Source organism: Haplochromis burtoni, unplaced genomic scaffold (assembly GCF_018398535.1).
Source record: "Haplochromis burtoni strain Fernald_Lab_line unplaced genomic scaffold, NCSU_Asbu1 Contig_59, whole genome shotgun sequence".
Classification (NCBI taxonomy): Eukaryota; Metazoa; Chordata; class Actinopteri; order Cichliformes; family Cichlidae; genus Haplochromis; species Haplochromis burtoni.
In genome coordinates, this window is record NW_024582420.1 from 1,521,280 (window position 1) to 1,536,415 (window position 15,136).

The 15,136-nt window shown below is 39.5% G+C and overlaps 1 protein-coding gene across 1 annotated transcript in view; it reads left to right on the forward strand.

Moving 5' to 3' along the window:
• igdcc3 (immunoglobulin superfamily, DCC subclass, member 3) overlaps nucleotides 1-14,376 on the forward strand; it is a 67,515-nt gene extending 53,139 nt beyond the window's left edge. The window contains exons 8-14 of the mRNA XM_005931399.2: nucleotides 1,031-1,278; nucleotides 3,116-3,280; nucleotides 3,543-3,731; nucleotides 3,942-4,046; nucleotides 5,836-5,971; nucleotides 6,120-6,330; nucleotides 6,448-14,376. Of these exons, the coding sequence (XP_005931461.1) occupies nucleotides 1,031-1,278; nucleotides 3,116-3,280; nucleotides 3,543-3,731; nucleotides 3,942-4,046; nucleotides 5,836-5,971; nucleotides 6,120-6,330; nucleotides 6,448-6,573 (1,180 nt within the window). The 3' untranslated portion in view covers nucleotides 6,574-14,376. The remainder of the gene's footprint in view (nucleotides 1-1,030; nucleotides 1,279-3,115; nucleotides 3,281-3,542; nucleotides 3,732-3,941; nucleotides 4,047-5,835; nucleotides 5,972-6,119; nucleotides 6,331-6,447) is intronic.
• The last annotated feature ends 760 nt before the right edge of the window (nucleotides 14,377-15,136 follow it).

A 15,136-nucleotide genomic window follows, 5' to 3' on the forward strand; every position in this document is an offset into this window, starting at 1 on the left:
CCAGCTCTCTTGGACAAAGACATTACGGTGTGCTACACTTGTGTAATGACAACTTAAAAAAAAATGTTCCAACGTTATTCTTGCAATTTATGTGTGTAAACTGTCAAAAGTTGGTTTTGAAAATTAAAATTGTGAAAATAAGTAGTAATGTTTGGACAGCGGTACAGAGAATACTACACAGTGTTGGAGCAAGACAATTTTTATAATGGTGGGGAGGTTGAGCTCATTTCTTGCATAGAGATGAGGTAAAACGCTACAGGAAAAACAGTTTTTGTATTTTGGGGTTTTCTTTGTTAACACTCGCTCTTATTTAATATACACGATTTACATTTTTTTCCTTTTTAATTGTGAACCGTTGCTGATACTGTAAAGCTCATAAGATATTTACAATTTTAAAAAGTTCACTGTTTAAATGAGTACATGAAGGAAAAGTAGCTGTAGAGAAACAGTTCTGTAAACAGAAAGTTCCAAGGAGAAAACCAGTCATTACCACTGGTCTTGTGTGGAGGTCAGACTTTATAATCTGGTTGCCATGGCCACCCCATGGGTCTGCCCCTGATGCTATAATTAAAGAGGATATGTTGTTGACGCTGTGAGCAGAAAATTTCAAAATCTAAACTTAAAAATGTTTGCAACTCCTGTTTTTTTTGTTTTTTTAAGCCAACATGGGCAGTTACTTTCCCCAGATTTTAACAGTTTTTGTAGCATTTCATCTAAACTTCAAATATGTGAGTCACATAATACAGAACAGTTTCTTTCTTACAGTTTGTAAGAAGCATTACTGCTATCACTGGCACTGAATCAACGTGATAGGTTTAAAGGCTAAAGAAGTCACCTAAATTCCTCATAGTTAGAATTTAAGGCAGAGAATTCACCTGCTCAAACACGAGGTGCAGCTATTGCACTGCTAGTAAAGCAATAGTAAGAATCTTATGTTCCACATTTGCACCAGAGAAACTAAACTTCCTTGTTTCCTTTCTTCTTTCCCACACTCTCTGCTTCCTGCTTCTCTCCTCTGCTGCTTCCACAGCACACTGACAATATATGGCATCAGTCAGAATGACGAGGCTATCTACCAGTGCATCGCTGAGAACAGCGCGGGCTCTACGCAGGCCAGTGCCCGCCTCACGGTGCTCTGGGCTGATGGACTGCCTGGCGTTCCCACCCACGTGGAAGCAGAGGCCCTCTCCCCCTCCACCATACAGGTGTCCTGGAGGGAACCTGATAAAAACACTCAGGACATCATCGGTTATGTGCTCCACATCCGCCGGACCTCAGGTGGGGCTTCTTGAAGATCCAGATACAGTTTAAAGCAAAGCTTTATTTAAAACAAGTGTGACATGATGTCAGTGTCAAAAGGCATGCCAGGTGAGATGAGAGGAGGCAGAAAAAACACAGGCCTCTTAACGTGGAATAAATCAGCTCTGAAAGTAAATAAGTGTTTGAGGAGCCCCATGACATTTTCACTGAAGAATTAGGAATGGATGCGGCTAAATTCATTCGCATAACTACAAATGGCAGCAAACAAGAGAACGCTGCCACACTTTCATTATAATTCAATTATGTAAATAAGCTGCTACAGTAATGAAATGATGAGGAACGGCACTGACACAGGCAAAGATGGTCCTGAGGCACAAAAGCGATTTGTAAGCACACACACACGTCACTTCAGGCTAATGCTTTACTTCAGTTTATTTCATTTATTTATCGCGCCACTTCAAACTAGCAGCCATCGTTGTAACAGTCATACAAATTATTGGTAAGGTAAAACCCTTCATTAGTGGTAAGCGCAGGTTTCTAGTAGTAGAGTATGAGGGATGTCAAATCTCATGTGTAGTTTGGTGTGTCAGACTTTGGAAGAGTTATCGCGTCAATATTAAATGAGAAACAAGAAACAACGACCAAGGTGATATGGTGCCTATGGAAAATTCATGTTTTAGTATTTTACACTGAATTACCTTGACACATACTTTTGTTTAAAGATAAACAAAGAGGTGGATCCAAGATCTACAGAAAGGAAAGAAATCAAAAAACAACAAGAAGCTGTTTTCACATGTCAGCTTCATAATATTTAAGGATAATTTGTTTTTGTGGTGATTTTCAGTTTTCCTTTCTTACGGAGCCCCGCAGGGGACATGGGAGAAAAAAAAATTAGGGAGAAAAAAAAAAATTAAGACGGACTTTTGCGAGATCTCGCAAAACTAACTCGGGATCTCGCAAAACTAACTCGGGATCTCGCAAAACTAACTCGGGATCTCGCAAAACTAACTCGGGATCTCGCAAAAGATCTCGCAAAAGTCCGTCTTAATTTTTCTTTTTTCTCCCTAATTTTTTTTTTCTCCCATAGTCCCCTGCGGGGCTCCGTACTTTCTCACAAGATGTAACCAACACACACCTTGAATCAAACTGTTTGCAAAAACAGAATCAACTTAACACTCTGTGTTAGGGGGTTACAGACTGACTGATCCCTGATCCCCAACTGTTTTGGATGTTTACATTGGTTCTCCGCTGTCAGGTGGTGTCTAGAAAAGTCCCTACATGCCTACTTGATAAATGCATGTGTCATTTATTTATTTTCTTTACCTTGTGGGTATGGTACAATTAACTGTGTATGTTTTTTACTTGTTTTTATGGGGAGACCATTGTAGCACCTGCTGATGTTCCCCTCAGTTGATCTATTAACTGATCATTAAGGGACCTGGGAGACGACTAATAGCATTTCCTGTAATTTCCTCTCCAGCGTGGCGTGGCCCAATGGATTGAGGGCTACATGTAGATAGTGGTTATGGTTGGATGAATTGCTGAATTAAAAGCAATAAAATGCTTTAACCCATCCTGAACAACTCTCCTGATTCCTCCCTCCATCTTCTTATGCCGCCCCTGCAATTCACCCTGAGGCCCAGAGTGATACTAAATTAGCTATTAAATACTGTAAATGCTTTGATAAAACCCACTGAAGTGGGCAGTAAGCACAAGTGCTAATAGAAACATATTATTTTCCATTTTTCTTCCTTTTCCCAATTATGTCTTTCCTATTTTTCTTACAAATCGTTTCAAAATTTGGCTCCTACTTTCTTTTATTCCCCCTCTTCTCCCTCCACCCTTCTTCCTTCAGACCCGGCGGAGATGGAATACGAGGAGGCTGTCAGTAAGGTCACGCTGCAGCAGATCATCCGGGACCTGGAGCCGTCCACCAATTATACCTTCTATGTGAAGGCCTACACATCCCATGGGGCCAGCAAACCTTCGGACAGTGTCACAGAGAGCACTCACGGAGAGGGTGAGTTGGCGGAAAAAAAAAAAAAATTAGAAATATCAAGACTCCCACAAGATTTGTAGCACAGGTAAAACACACGATTTCACCTTAATTATTGCAGAACATCCATAAAACATAAGAAAAATTGGGCTGCTCTCACTGCTTTATATTTCATCCTGAGGAAAAAAGTAAAAATATTATTGCTCACATTTTATTTTTCCCACACCTGATTAAATTTCTGATAGTTGTTTAACTACTTTGGCTTACATTTTGTTTTGTGTTGCAGTGCCAGCTCCTCCTTCCCTCTACACAAAGGTGGTGAACGGTAGTGTTGTACAAGCAACATGGGAGTCTTCCTCCAAGATGGGCCAGCCTCAGGGCTTCAGACTGTATTACAGGAGAGCGCACACACCACTGTTCACTGGGCCCATCGCCTTCCCTCGCAACGTCACCCAGTACAACATCACTCATCTGGGTGAGACATGACAGCTGACTGTATCATTGCTTTTATTGGTAATTAGCGTCACGCGTCGTAAGCGCTGATGAGCGGGCCTGTGATGCAGAATGGTTTGTTAATGCACTTTAGTGGGTTTACATAGTTGTTTTTGCCAAGAGCTAAAAATATGTGTCACTAACAGCTCGTGGTGCTTAGTTTTGATTGCTTTCTTTGTTTCCTTTTGTTCAGACTCCTCACTGGTCTATGAGATAAAGTTGATTGCTCACAACCAGCATGGAGACGGGAATGCCACCATACGATTTGTTTCACTTCGGGAGGCAGTGGCCAAATCAGGTGAATTTTTCTTTATCATTTTTTCCATCATTTAAAATACAGTCATCTTGAAATGTGGATATGTGGAAATGTACAGTCTGCCCACATTTCCATATCACGTTGTCCAAGGACAAAAAAATCTCAGGAAGACAGACAGTGGAGAAAAAAGATTATAACAATACACCTAACAAAAAGGAAAATAATAAACTGAGAATAATAGAAATGCATTTATTGTTTCATTGGAAAAACAAAACTGAAGTTTGAATCAAATACTATGATGTGAATTAAAAAATAAATCAAATATTATCATCATGCACATGATGATGTATGGATTAGTGAGATGGCGCTGTCCCACAGGTCATCTGATTATCTCACCAATGTCTATTTCCAGAGGTGGAGAGGCTTCCCATATGCATCATCTCTATATATCATAGACTACGTGTCCACGGGTTTAATCCTTTTTATATTGATTGATTTTGTGAGCCTGATGTGATAAGTCTTTCTGACGGTATTTAGGTAGGATGAAAAATATTTCAAGAAAAATAAATGTTTGCCTGGAAATGTAAGAAAAAAGTAATGAATGGCGTGTCATTCCAAGATGGGTCAGCAAATAAGACAAATCCAAAACCAGGACTCAGGATCTGAATCCCAGAATGAACTGTCGGAGTGGAAATAAATGGTTAAAGGTCATTTGAGAGAAGCGAAGTGTCTCTGAAAAACTTAAATGTTTTCTTTATTGGATCTGCATTTTGAGTTAATGCATTTTGAACTACAGGATTTAATCTTTCAGTGATGCCAGCGAGAAAAACTAGATCACAGAGGGTCTGTTTGTCTAGTATATTTATTTAGAAAAAGTGTTTGCCCAATATTAATGTAGAAAATTGAAAAGTCCTGGCCAATCCTGCAATTTGGATCTCTCGAGGTGTGCTTTTTGAATACAAGAGACTAATGTACTACAAAGATAAAGAGAAATACAGTTATATCACGCCTTCCTTTGATCTTGCTATAAAAAGAGTATCTTTACTGGGGCTCTCGCCTCTTTCTCTTTCTCCCAATCTCGTATCTGTCTGCAAAGTGTAGACTTTGGCCTACACAGGCTCATCAAATGATTTCTGCCCTCTGATCCTCAGTATGGCGCATATGAGCTGACATACCTGACTCACTTCATCCTCACTAAAAATGATTCGCTGGGTTGTTTTTTTTCAAGTATTGCTGCTGCATTTCTATCGTTCCACTTTATCTTGGAAGAAGTGGACCTTTAACACAAAAGGTCTGCCCAGTGTGGGCTGCAAGATTCTACGAGCAGTCTGGGGAAGTGTAGTGAAGGCCAAGCAAATCTTGCATCATCTAGCATGCTGTGGGTGTACATCACCAAAGCCATCCTCCACAAAGTTGTTTCTCTGTTACTTGGATTCCAAGTTTAATCTTTATCAGACTGGTCCAGGACTTGAGGCATGGTTTAGCTGAGATGACAGCTCGAAAAACCCAATAAATCACAAGAATCATCACTCAAAATAAGGGCTAAACGTGGTTGGAGTACAGGGTGGATTTGAGCTAAATATGACCGTATATCGATCTCACAGGAGAGATGTTTTCACTTGTTGCCACTACCCCTTATACCGCTGCAGTGACCCACCAAATATGGAAATATTTTCACACCGCTACACACTGCCCACATCAATACGGAGCATGAAAGTAGATTAGTCTCACATAACATCTTTTGTATCAGTCAAGTTGACCTTCATGCCACATAAACAGTCCAAGCTCACCCAGCTGTGATGTGACCGTGTTGTGTGCAATATCTCCTCAGTGTTGGACGGCCCGTGCGACTGTGTGAAAGATGAGCAGGGCAAAACATCCACCACGGGCATCATAATCGGCATTCACATCGGCATTACCTGCATCATCTTCTGCGTGCTTTTCCTCGTCTTCAGCTACCGTGGCAGGTCTGAACTAGCACGACGTGCACATTCATGCGGCAGTTAATGGTGCCAGTGAAATAACTTGCCAATAGTTGCTGTTAAAGGGTCTATTTCTATCGTGTGTATAGAATCAGGCAAACGTTTAATGTGTGCATGTTCGTGTAATCCCCAGATTAATGATGTGTAAGACAGTTCAGGCCACCCCCCAGGCAGGGAACGGCGCTGCTGTGGACTCTTCTTCGTCTTCCCAGGGAGCCTCTGGGCTTAACGGGGCTGCCAGAAGAGAGATGGAGGTCAATGGCAGCGCGGCGAGGAAGAAAGCGGTTGACAGCAATGAGCTCGAGAGCCTTTTCATGCAGCCGAACACAAGAGAAATGTGCATGGTAGGTCCTCAGAGTGAAAAGAGTGGGGAAAGCTATGTTAAAGGAAAAAAAGTATATTCTATCTAAGCTGAAACTAAATGAAATATACTCAGTCTGATTGTTTACACGTGTTTTCAGTCTGATTCCTACATGCTGAATAACACCCAGCTGTCTACGATACCGCTGGATGAGTTTGCCGTGGAGAGGGAAACCCAATTCCGAGAGACTCCTGTAGCAGGAGCAGCTCAGCAGGACCAAGGCTAATAATGTATGAAGGCCAATTCACACGACACTGTCCAGTGTCCACGCAGACTTTTCTCTCACTCAGGTTGACAGATTGTTGTTGTTTTTTCAAAGTCGTCATTCCTTTTGTGCAAAGACTTTTTTCTTTTATAAAGGAGTTCTGGAGGATCTAGGACTGTATATCTGAAGCCCGATGAATTTTTAGTTTTTGTTTTGGTCTTTGGTTAATTTGCTGGTGTTGGGCAGCACCTAAGACAGAGGCCCCAGAATGTCCTTGTTATACAATGGTTTTATTTTTAAGTTTATAAATATATGTATATATATAAATATATACACTATATCTTTATCACTTATATGTCAAAGCAGTTATAAGTTATTGGTCTTATCTCTACTTTTCTGTGGATGTCAAAGACTCCTGCTGCCTACTCTCACCTACCAATGATTCCACCTTCTTGTTCACAGAAGATCTCAGCCTTCTTCCAGGGATTCGATATATTCTGCCTCAGGACTTTGTTTCAGTGATTTCAACATTTTTTTTATGAGTTTTCGGCCTTCATGCAGGCGTTAGACTTGGCTGCGTGAACCTTGCGATAGAAAGAAAAGAAAGAAACCTACCTCAGCCGGAATGAATGTGTAGTGGGAAGCTTTTAGGGACTTTACCTTCCCCTGAGCTCACAGTTACTTTACATGCAGAGGAATTGGTTTGGAAGTGACAAAATCAGGTGCCGCTCTACCTCAGATGTCAAGAATCATCTCTCTTCTCCTGCTTGTCGAAGTAAAACAGAAAAATAAAGAAAACAAAAAAAAAGTATCCAACATAAAGCACTTCCAAATGCTGAAATTAATGTTCTACCTCAAGATAACAATGTTAATGTTGTCGCTGTTGTTGTTGTTTGTCTGTTTATTGCATAATGAAAAACCCTCTTTTGGCCCTTTGTGAAGTCCTGGCTTCCCTCTGTTGATGAATATGGTGTTTGTAGATACAGCATCAGTACCTCATGCAAGCTGACAGACTGATAACATGTTGTACGGTTACGGTGTGTTGGAAATATGTATGAATTATGCTAATCTATTGTAAGCCTTTTGATAGATTTGACTTTATTTTAAAGATTGTAATTTCTTTTTTCCACCGTAGTTGCTTCAGTTGAATGACAAGGCTGTTAGAGATACACTGCATTGTCAATGACATCTTAAAGACTAACTGTGCATGAGATGAGATGTCATGTGTTTTTAAAAAGATAAAACTAAATTGAGCACAAATGTTAACAGAAAATGGCCCGTGTCTGCAAATAGTTTGGATCATATTTCTGGAAAATCTGCTTATTGGCTTTCTTGTTGGCAGATGAAACCGCTCTCATTTGATCTTTCTCAGTTTTAAGGTCATAGCTGTTTGGCAAGTAGCCTAGCCCTAATTCCAAAATTGTTGTTAACCATCCCCGGTCTCTTAGACGCTTAGATGAGCTATTAAAAATCTAAATTCTCTAACACATGCTATTAAATATATCTTTTTTTAATATGTAAAAAAGCCAAAGCTTAAAAACAACTATTTGGAAGAGATTTATGTATTAAATGCACGTATGTCCTATTGCTTTTATTTTGTCCTGTTATCTAATATTTCACTGTAGTTTTGACAACAGAGATATGAGAGCGGTATTTGACCTCTGGAAAGAAAGCAAAAAAAGCTCTAATTTTTTTTTTTGACAGCAGTGTATCTCTAAACTTTTTCTGAATATTTGTGTCAGCATCACTTTCTTATTTTGTTTTCACATCACATTTCCAGCCTCCTTCACAAACGCAGCAGTAGCCTTTTATTTCTCTTCTGGTGCCCAGTAGACGTAACAGTTGCCGGTTAAGCTCGTTTACTGTTACTCTTCTCAAAACTATACTTGCTGCTCAGCCTTCTCCCTCCTGTCAACGCTGACTATGTGCTTCAGGTGCTTATAATATCTTTGAATGCTGACGAGCACAGACAGAGAGCTGGCTGAGGGAGATGGGCGGTTGTTGGGTAGCTAAACAATTACAGGGCTTTTCTCTCGCCGGCTCTCTGCTCAGTGTTGTCACTTGCTGTACAAGTACTGATTTGATGCATTATGGTTACCTACCTCAATCTTGTTGTTGGCCTTTCTCTCAGGTCTTAATGAAGGACACGTACAGAGTATAAACAATGAACTTAATGTATATATATATCTACAGTCGTGTGACACAGTAATTATATCTCATGGAAATTGCTAGCTTTTATTACATACTGGAGCAAGCAAAAACCAGGTCACCTTTGAAATAATGCCTGAAGATAATCGCTCAACTTTTTGCTGAACAAAAATAGCAAAAGAAGTTAAACTTAAAATCAAATACATCAGAAGCTAGTGTTGCCCAATATAGCAGTAATTACATCATGTAAGCCACCTGCTCAGTTTTAACGAGGCTCTTCACCTGAAAAGCTGCCTGTTATCGGTACCCTAGCAGGGCCTGCTGTGATTTTGCTCCAGAGGATGTATTTGGCTCATTCTCCAGCCTGGAGTAACAAATCTTTGTGCAGCTATTTCTGTGGCTAGTGCTTAAAGCCAGAGAGAGGAGCGCTCTAGTGCCAGAGAGCCTTTTTGTATTGCGGCTTGTGAGCTGTGTGTCTGTGGCTACTTGTGGTGCGTCTTAGTTGAATTCCCAGGTGGATTTTTCAACTGGTACGCCCCCCTTATAGATATCACCTTTATCTACAGGCATTGTTTCCTAAGGGACCAAATGTTTCCCCCAATATGTCAAAAGATCAATAAATTCACACGACTGTATAATATAAATACATAAAAAATTGCAATTGTCAAAATATGCTGGACAGACAGAGTCAATAGAAACAGACACAATAGGAGGGGGAACATTTTAGGACCTTTATGTTGAGCACTAATTATTTAAGCAGTTCAAGTTCATGCTTAATTTGTAGTGATTGTTACTTTTATTACTAGCACATCAATTTTTTTCGGTAGTGATTTACTTTATGTCTTCTCTAGACATAAATAAGTTTAACTGAATCAAAAGTGGGTGGCACGTACAACTCGACATCATGTACACAAAAAAAATGCTTTCAAACCTCTTTGGTGCATCCAGGTATGGGATAGTGTAAACAGTAAAATGCTGACACTAGCACTTTTTTATGAAAATGAGCTTGTCATGTCTCTGCTGCCCTAAGTAACTAACATTAGTGTAATATGAGTGCATTTAATATCAGCAAACACCTTTTGTTGAATGCAAAATGCTTCCTGGTGCTACTCCTCAGGCAGCTTTGTGTTATCCATTCATCAGCCTTAATAGTAAGAAGCATATTAACAGCTTCATTTCTGACAGGTGGCAGGGCATGCAATGGTTTAAAGGTCACAGCATTTTTGAGTCCAGTGGAGCCAACTAATGCAAAGTGACCTGTGTTCTACTTATGCATCATACATACAGTGTAGGAGTACTTTTGAATAGCATGCACCGTCTGGTCCTCCACCACATCGAAACTGAGAGCTATACGTGTCCCCACAAAAACAGTAATTCACCTGTCATTTTATTGTGTTATGCAAACCAGCATTAGAGTCAATTTCACTTTAGTGATCATCCTAGGTACTATGTTTTATGCCTTTTTAATTTGTTTGCATATGCGTATTTCTTTGCATTTCTCTGGTATCTATTTCCTGCATTTAATTGTACACTATGTTGTTGATATCATAACCAGCGCTGGGGGAAAAAAGAAATGGCAACTGTCAAAACAGTAGAACAAATGCTTGACCTAAATGTCTCCTCTGTGTATATTCACTAACTGCAGATTAGTTTCTCTCCGGGGCTCCTGCAGCTTTAATCAGTGTTTTCACCTCTGTGGAGAGAACTTTCATAAAGGACACAATGGGTATTTTTTTCCTCCTTACTTTGTTCCTCAGTATCTTGGTGTCATTTAAGGTTAATGTCCTCTTGCAGGAAATTGTACACCACTGTGGATTTGACAGGCGTTAGTGTCATACGGACGTTTAACCTGATTCACCGTGGATGCGGTGCGGTGATCATCATGTTTACTTGATTAGACTTTGATAGGTCAGGTTGTCATATAGCTGTATAATATTAGAACCTGTGTGATTTATTGGGGTGCTTAAAGCTGTTCTCACTGACTGACTGGTGCTGTAATCCATCAGCTGTGGGGAGCAGATGATTCCTTTGCTGATATGGTTAGTCAAACTGAGGCCTTTGTCTTACATATTCTGCAGTTTCGAGAAGTGTTTCATCACTAAACGCTGCTCTTGTCAATGAGACAGCCTCCTTTGTTCCTTGTTCAAGAATCCTGACCTTTGGTCAGGGAGGGCGTGTGCTCAGGGACTCTCTGATCCTGTGTTATATGCATCTCAGCCGGCCATACAGTTGGCCTACTGAACTTGAATTTCCTCAATTTCTGCTTTGTGCCCAGTTCAGACAGATTTGCTGCAAGGAATGCCATCGTTGTCTGTCATTAAAACTGGAATTGTTATGCTTTTACTGCTTTCTGTGATATACATGGCTGTCGCAATGGTCATGACCAAAGATTCAAACAGTGGTTTCAAAATATCTGCAAGTAAGCCCAAAATCTCAGGCTCTGCTCTAATTTCTCAATTTCAGACAAATCTTTCTACTCTAAAAAGAAGAGAAAAAAAAGAGGGATATACCTGGTATGGTCACTTCAGGTACCATACCAGGTCTCTCCGGCTATGTTTAAACGTTGTGTTTGCAAAGGGCAGCCAATCAGAAGAAAGTTGGTAATTGAAGTTTGTACTACTTGTTTCAGACAAGATAAAATTAAGAGCTTCATCAAAGCCCAGCATAAGATAGGTAAGGTTTACTCTGAACTGTGAATCGTACAAAGCTATCCTCATCAAACATATTCAATTATAAATGAGCATAATAGGTCCACAGGTGTTGGCAGGATAATGGTTATTTAACTGTCATTTTGCCTTTGTTTGGCTCCTCGGATAGGAAAGGGAACATTTGTCATAAAACAGTTCATCCGCCTCTTAAGCGTACTGGGGGGTGATGAAAACAGGGAGGCACATTAGCATCATGTTACAATTTCGGCAGAAGAAATCATGTGACAACAGTAACATTCACAAGGACAATCTAGATTTTTATAAGAATATGCTGCTTTTCTTTACTTTGTATATTAAATGGATTAATTTGGGGGTTCGACTCTGGGTCAGGCAAGAAAAAACAAAAATACAAAAAACATTTTAAATAAGTTAGCTGAGCTTTAGAAAAATTAGTAAAAGCACCATTATCTTAAATTTAGATGGACCAAATATTTGATCAAATTGACTAAGAAAGTGTTTAGAACAAAAAAACCCTGTCATTTCTTCATACTTATTCTACTACCCTCAGGTTCTTAAAAATAAAACATCCTGGACTGGGAATGTGCAGGGTTTCTTTCACATATGGTGCCAATATGACTCCAACTCTTCATGCTCTTATAATACATTGACTAAACACAGGTAACCAGATCAAGTCAGGGGGGTAAGATAGGCTTAGTCTGGCTAGATTGGCACTGTATTGTTCTATGATGTCTGTTATGAGTGTTAGTGACTCTGTGGTTGATCTCAGTGACAAAGACGTTTAGCAGACCCGAAACTTTTTTCTTTTTCTAATTAAACGTTGCCCTTTTTTAAAAGTCCTTTACATTATGTGGTACTGATTGTTGTGGCACCAAATGACTATCTGAGCTGACTGTAAATTGATTACATTTCCAGTACATTTATCTCTATGGTGTTTTGCTCTGATACACTGATGACTGTATGTGTCAAATAATGCTGAGTTTCAGGATTTTCTGAGTGATTTATACTGTTGTCAAATGGTGGTTTATTGTAACTGTACTTTAATGTTTGATATCAGTATTATATTTTACACGCTCCTGTTGAGAAAGCAGATTGAATTCAGTATGTTTAAAAGTAGAAGGCAGAAAAAAACCCTACAGTGAGTCTGCATGAGAAACAAAAAGCTGATGTGTTTTTTTAGCCCTAATTGAAAAGTTTTAGTTAATCCTTATTGGCAACACTGTGATATTTAGCCAAATCAAGACAAAAAAATACAAAAAAAATCTTGTATTCTCAATATGGTACTTTTGATTGTCAGTCTGTTTTGCTGGTGTATATTGATGAAATAGGCTGAGTGACCTTTTTTTCTGTTGACAAATCTAAGTCTCTCTTGTCCTCGCTGATGCCTGATGATCACCTCATTCTCATCCTGTTCCCACCAGTCATCCTCACATGAGTGACTCAGGCTGAGGTCCTGCCAGTGCTGTCACAGTTAAAGTGAAAAAGGTGTCTTTGTTTTCCTTCACAAAGCATCTGCGGTTGAGGACAATGTGTGTTTTATATTGATGTTGTCAGCATGAGCTAAAGCCGCTCAGTCATCATTTAATCAGCTGCTTAAATGGAAAAAAGAGCTCCTGAGTAGGATCTACACTGCAGGTGTAAACCCCAGTGCCAAGCACTGGAGTGAGCAACAGCTTCGTACGAGAGATGCATTGCTAAATTTCCACATGCACAGCAACTTCAACTTGCAGCACTGCAGGCAAAACGAAATTTAGAAAGTTATGTCAATATGATGTTGACATACTAAACCATGTAGGCGTATGAATGTGTGACCTGTTCTTACCCAGAGTTTCTGGTTTCACCAAGAATTTTGTATAAAAGTAGAAAAAAATGCTGATGGGATTATTTTTAATCATTAAACCTCTTAAATGAACTATGTTTCCACGCCAAGGATTTAAACCTCCCACACCTTGTCACCACCTCCAGAGCTGAGAAGTGATTGCAGAGCTCGAGACTGCTCCATCGGTGAAGTTTAATTACTGGGTTTAAAGCCCACGAAACACATTTCCTTAGTACATTAAATATTCACGAATAAATAAGAAGCAAACAGTTCAGAAAAGAAACCTCCCTGATTATTCAGTTTTAATCTGCTTCATCCAAACACATTCAATTTGCTGTCTGGTAAAAATGCATCTTCTTTTACATGCTGATATATTGTCAATATATTGCGTCAAACATTGACTTGGGGCTCACTGTAATCTCTAATCAGAGGAGGCATTACTTTTAAGCACATTTGGCTCATGATGCTTTTTTTAAATCAACATCTTTTAAGAAATTCATCATTATATAAATGTCTTATTATAGTTTAATGTTGGTTCTAAAAGCAGTGTCTTTATGGTCCAAGTCTGAACTACGATAAAGGGCACCGTAGGAAAAATCTGCCCTGTAGATTTGTTTCTACTGGCTTTACATGCTGTATTAAAATGTGTAAAATTTCTGTTCTATTCTATAACCATTTATTCCCAGCAGGGTTCAAATGAGGTACCAGAAGTTTAAAAAGAGCAACTATATGGTGTAGCCTGTGTTACTCAGATTTTGTTTAAGAAAAAAAAAAGTTGCAAAGGAATAAAGGAGCACAATATTTTACATTTAGCTCATGATCATGCATAATCATGTCTGTCTGTCCGTCTGTCTGCTGAGGTCACTGCCGATATCTGCTTCTCTCCCACAGTTTACTTCAGGTCAACACTAGATCGTTTTAAAAGTGTTCTCAGAGAGCTGTCATGGATCACTGCTGTATAAAAAGGTTTTGTTTCTATCCTCTCTCTAGAGACCATGTTGGTGCAACTATAAATTGTAATCTGCATACATATCCACATATAGTGTATATACTGTATGTGTGTATGTATATGCTTTAAAGGAAAAATAGACCATTTTTAGTGGTTTGTATTGTTTTAGGGTTCATTGTGCAACACTGATAGGAGAAAAAAAACAATAACAGTGATAATAAACTAGCTCTAGTGATAATGAATCCAGAGTCTGTCTTTATTCTGTGTGTGTGTGTGTGTGAGTGTGCATGAGTGAGTGTGTGCACCTGGTGCAAAATAGTGTAATTTACAGCACAGTCGTGAGTTTGCTCGCTTGCTTCCTGCAGTCCGCTGAGATGCAGCAGATCAATCTGGTGCAGGCTGCTTCTCTCCCTCCCCACATCACCATCCTGTTCTCGTGTTCAGCACATTAACTCATGGCCTCCGTGGCCAGACAAAGAGTATTGAGCACCAGGCCCAGAGCTCCTGGTCGATGAAGGGTGGTGCCGGACTTCTAATCACTGTAAATCCCAGTGCATGACTGCAGACAAAGGAAGAGTCCAATATGAATCAACGTCCTCTCTCTTTCTCACTCTCTCTTTAATATGATTCCATTTTTTTTTTGTCTGCTTGTTTTTGCTGCTTTTTTTTCCCCTAGCATACCTGTTGGTAGTAATATTGTTATATATTGTACTCATGGATGCATCGTGAATTCAGCAACATAATAATAAATAAGTCCTGCAGAGCAACGTGGAAAGCTTACACGGGACGTTTATTATTAAATTCTAGAAGACTGATTATTCAATCTGAATTTCTGAGCAGTCAAAGGACATTTTATGCATTTTTGCATCCAATTCTCATTTTTTAAGTTTGCTCTTGACCTTGGTTCAATTAATTCCTCAGCTATATTTGACCTATTGTGTTTACAGTCCTGCTGTCTTTTCTGTTTTTTGTTTTGTTTTGTTTTGTTTTTTTTGGGGGGGG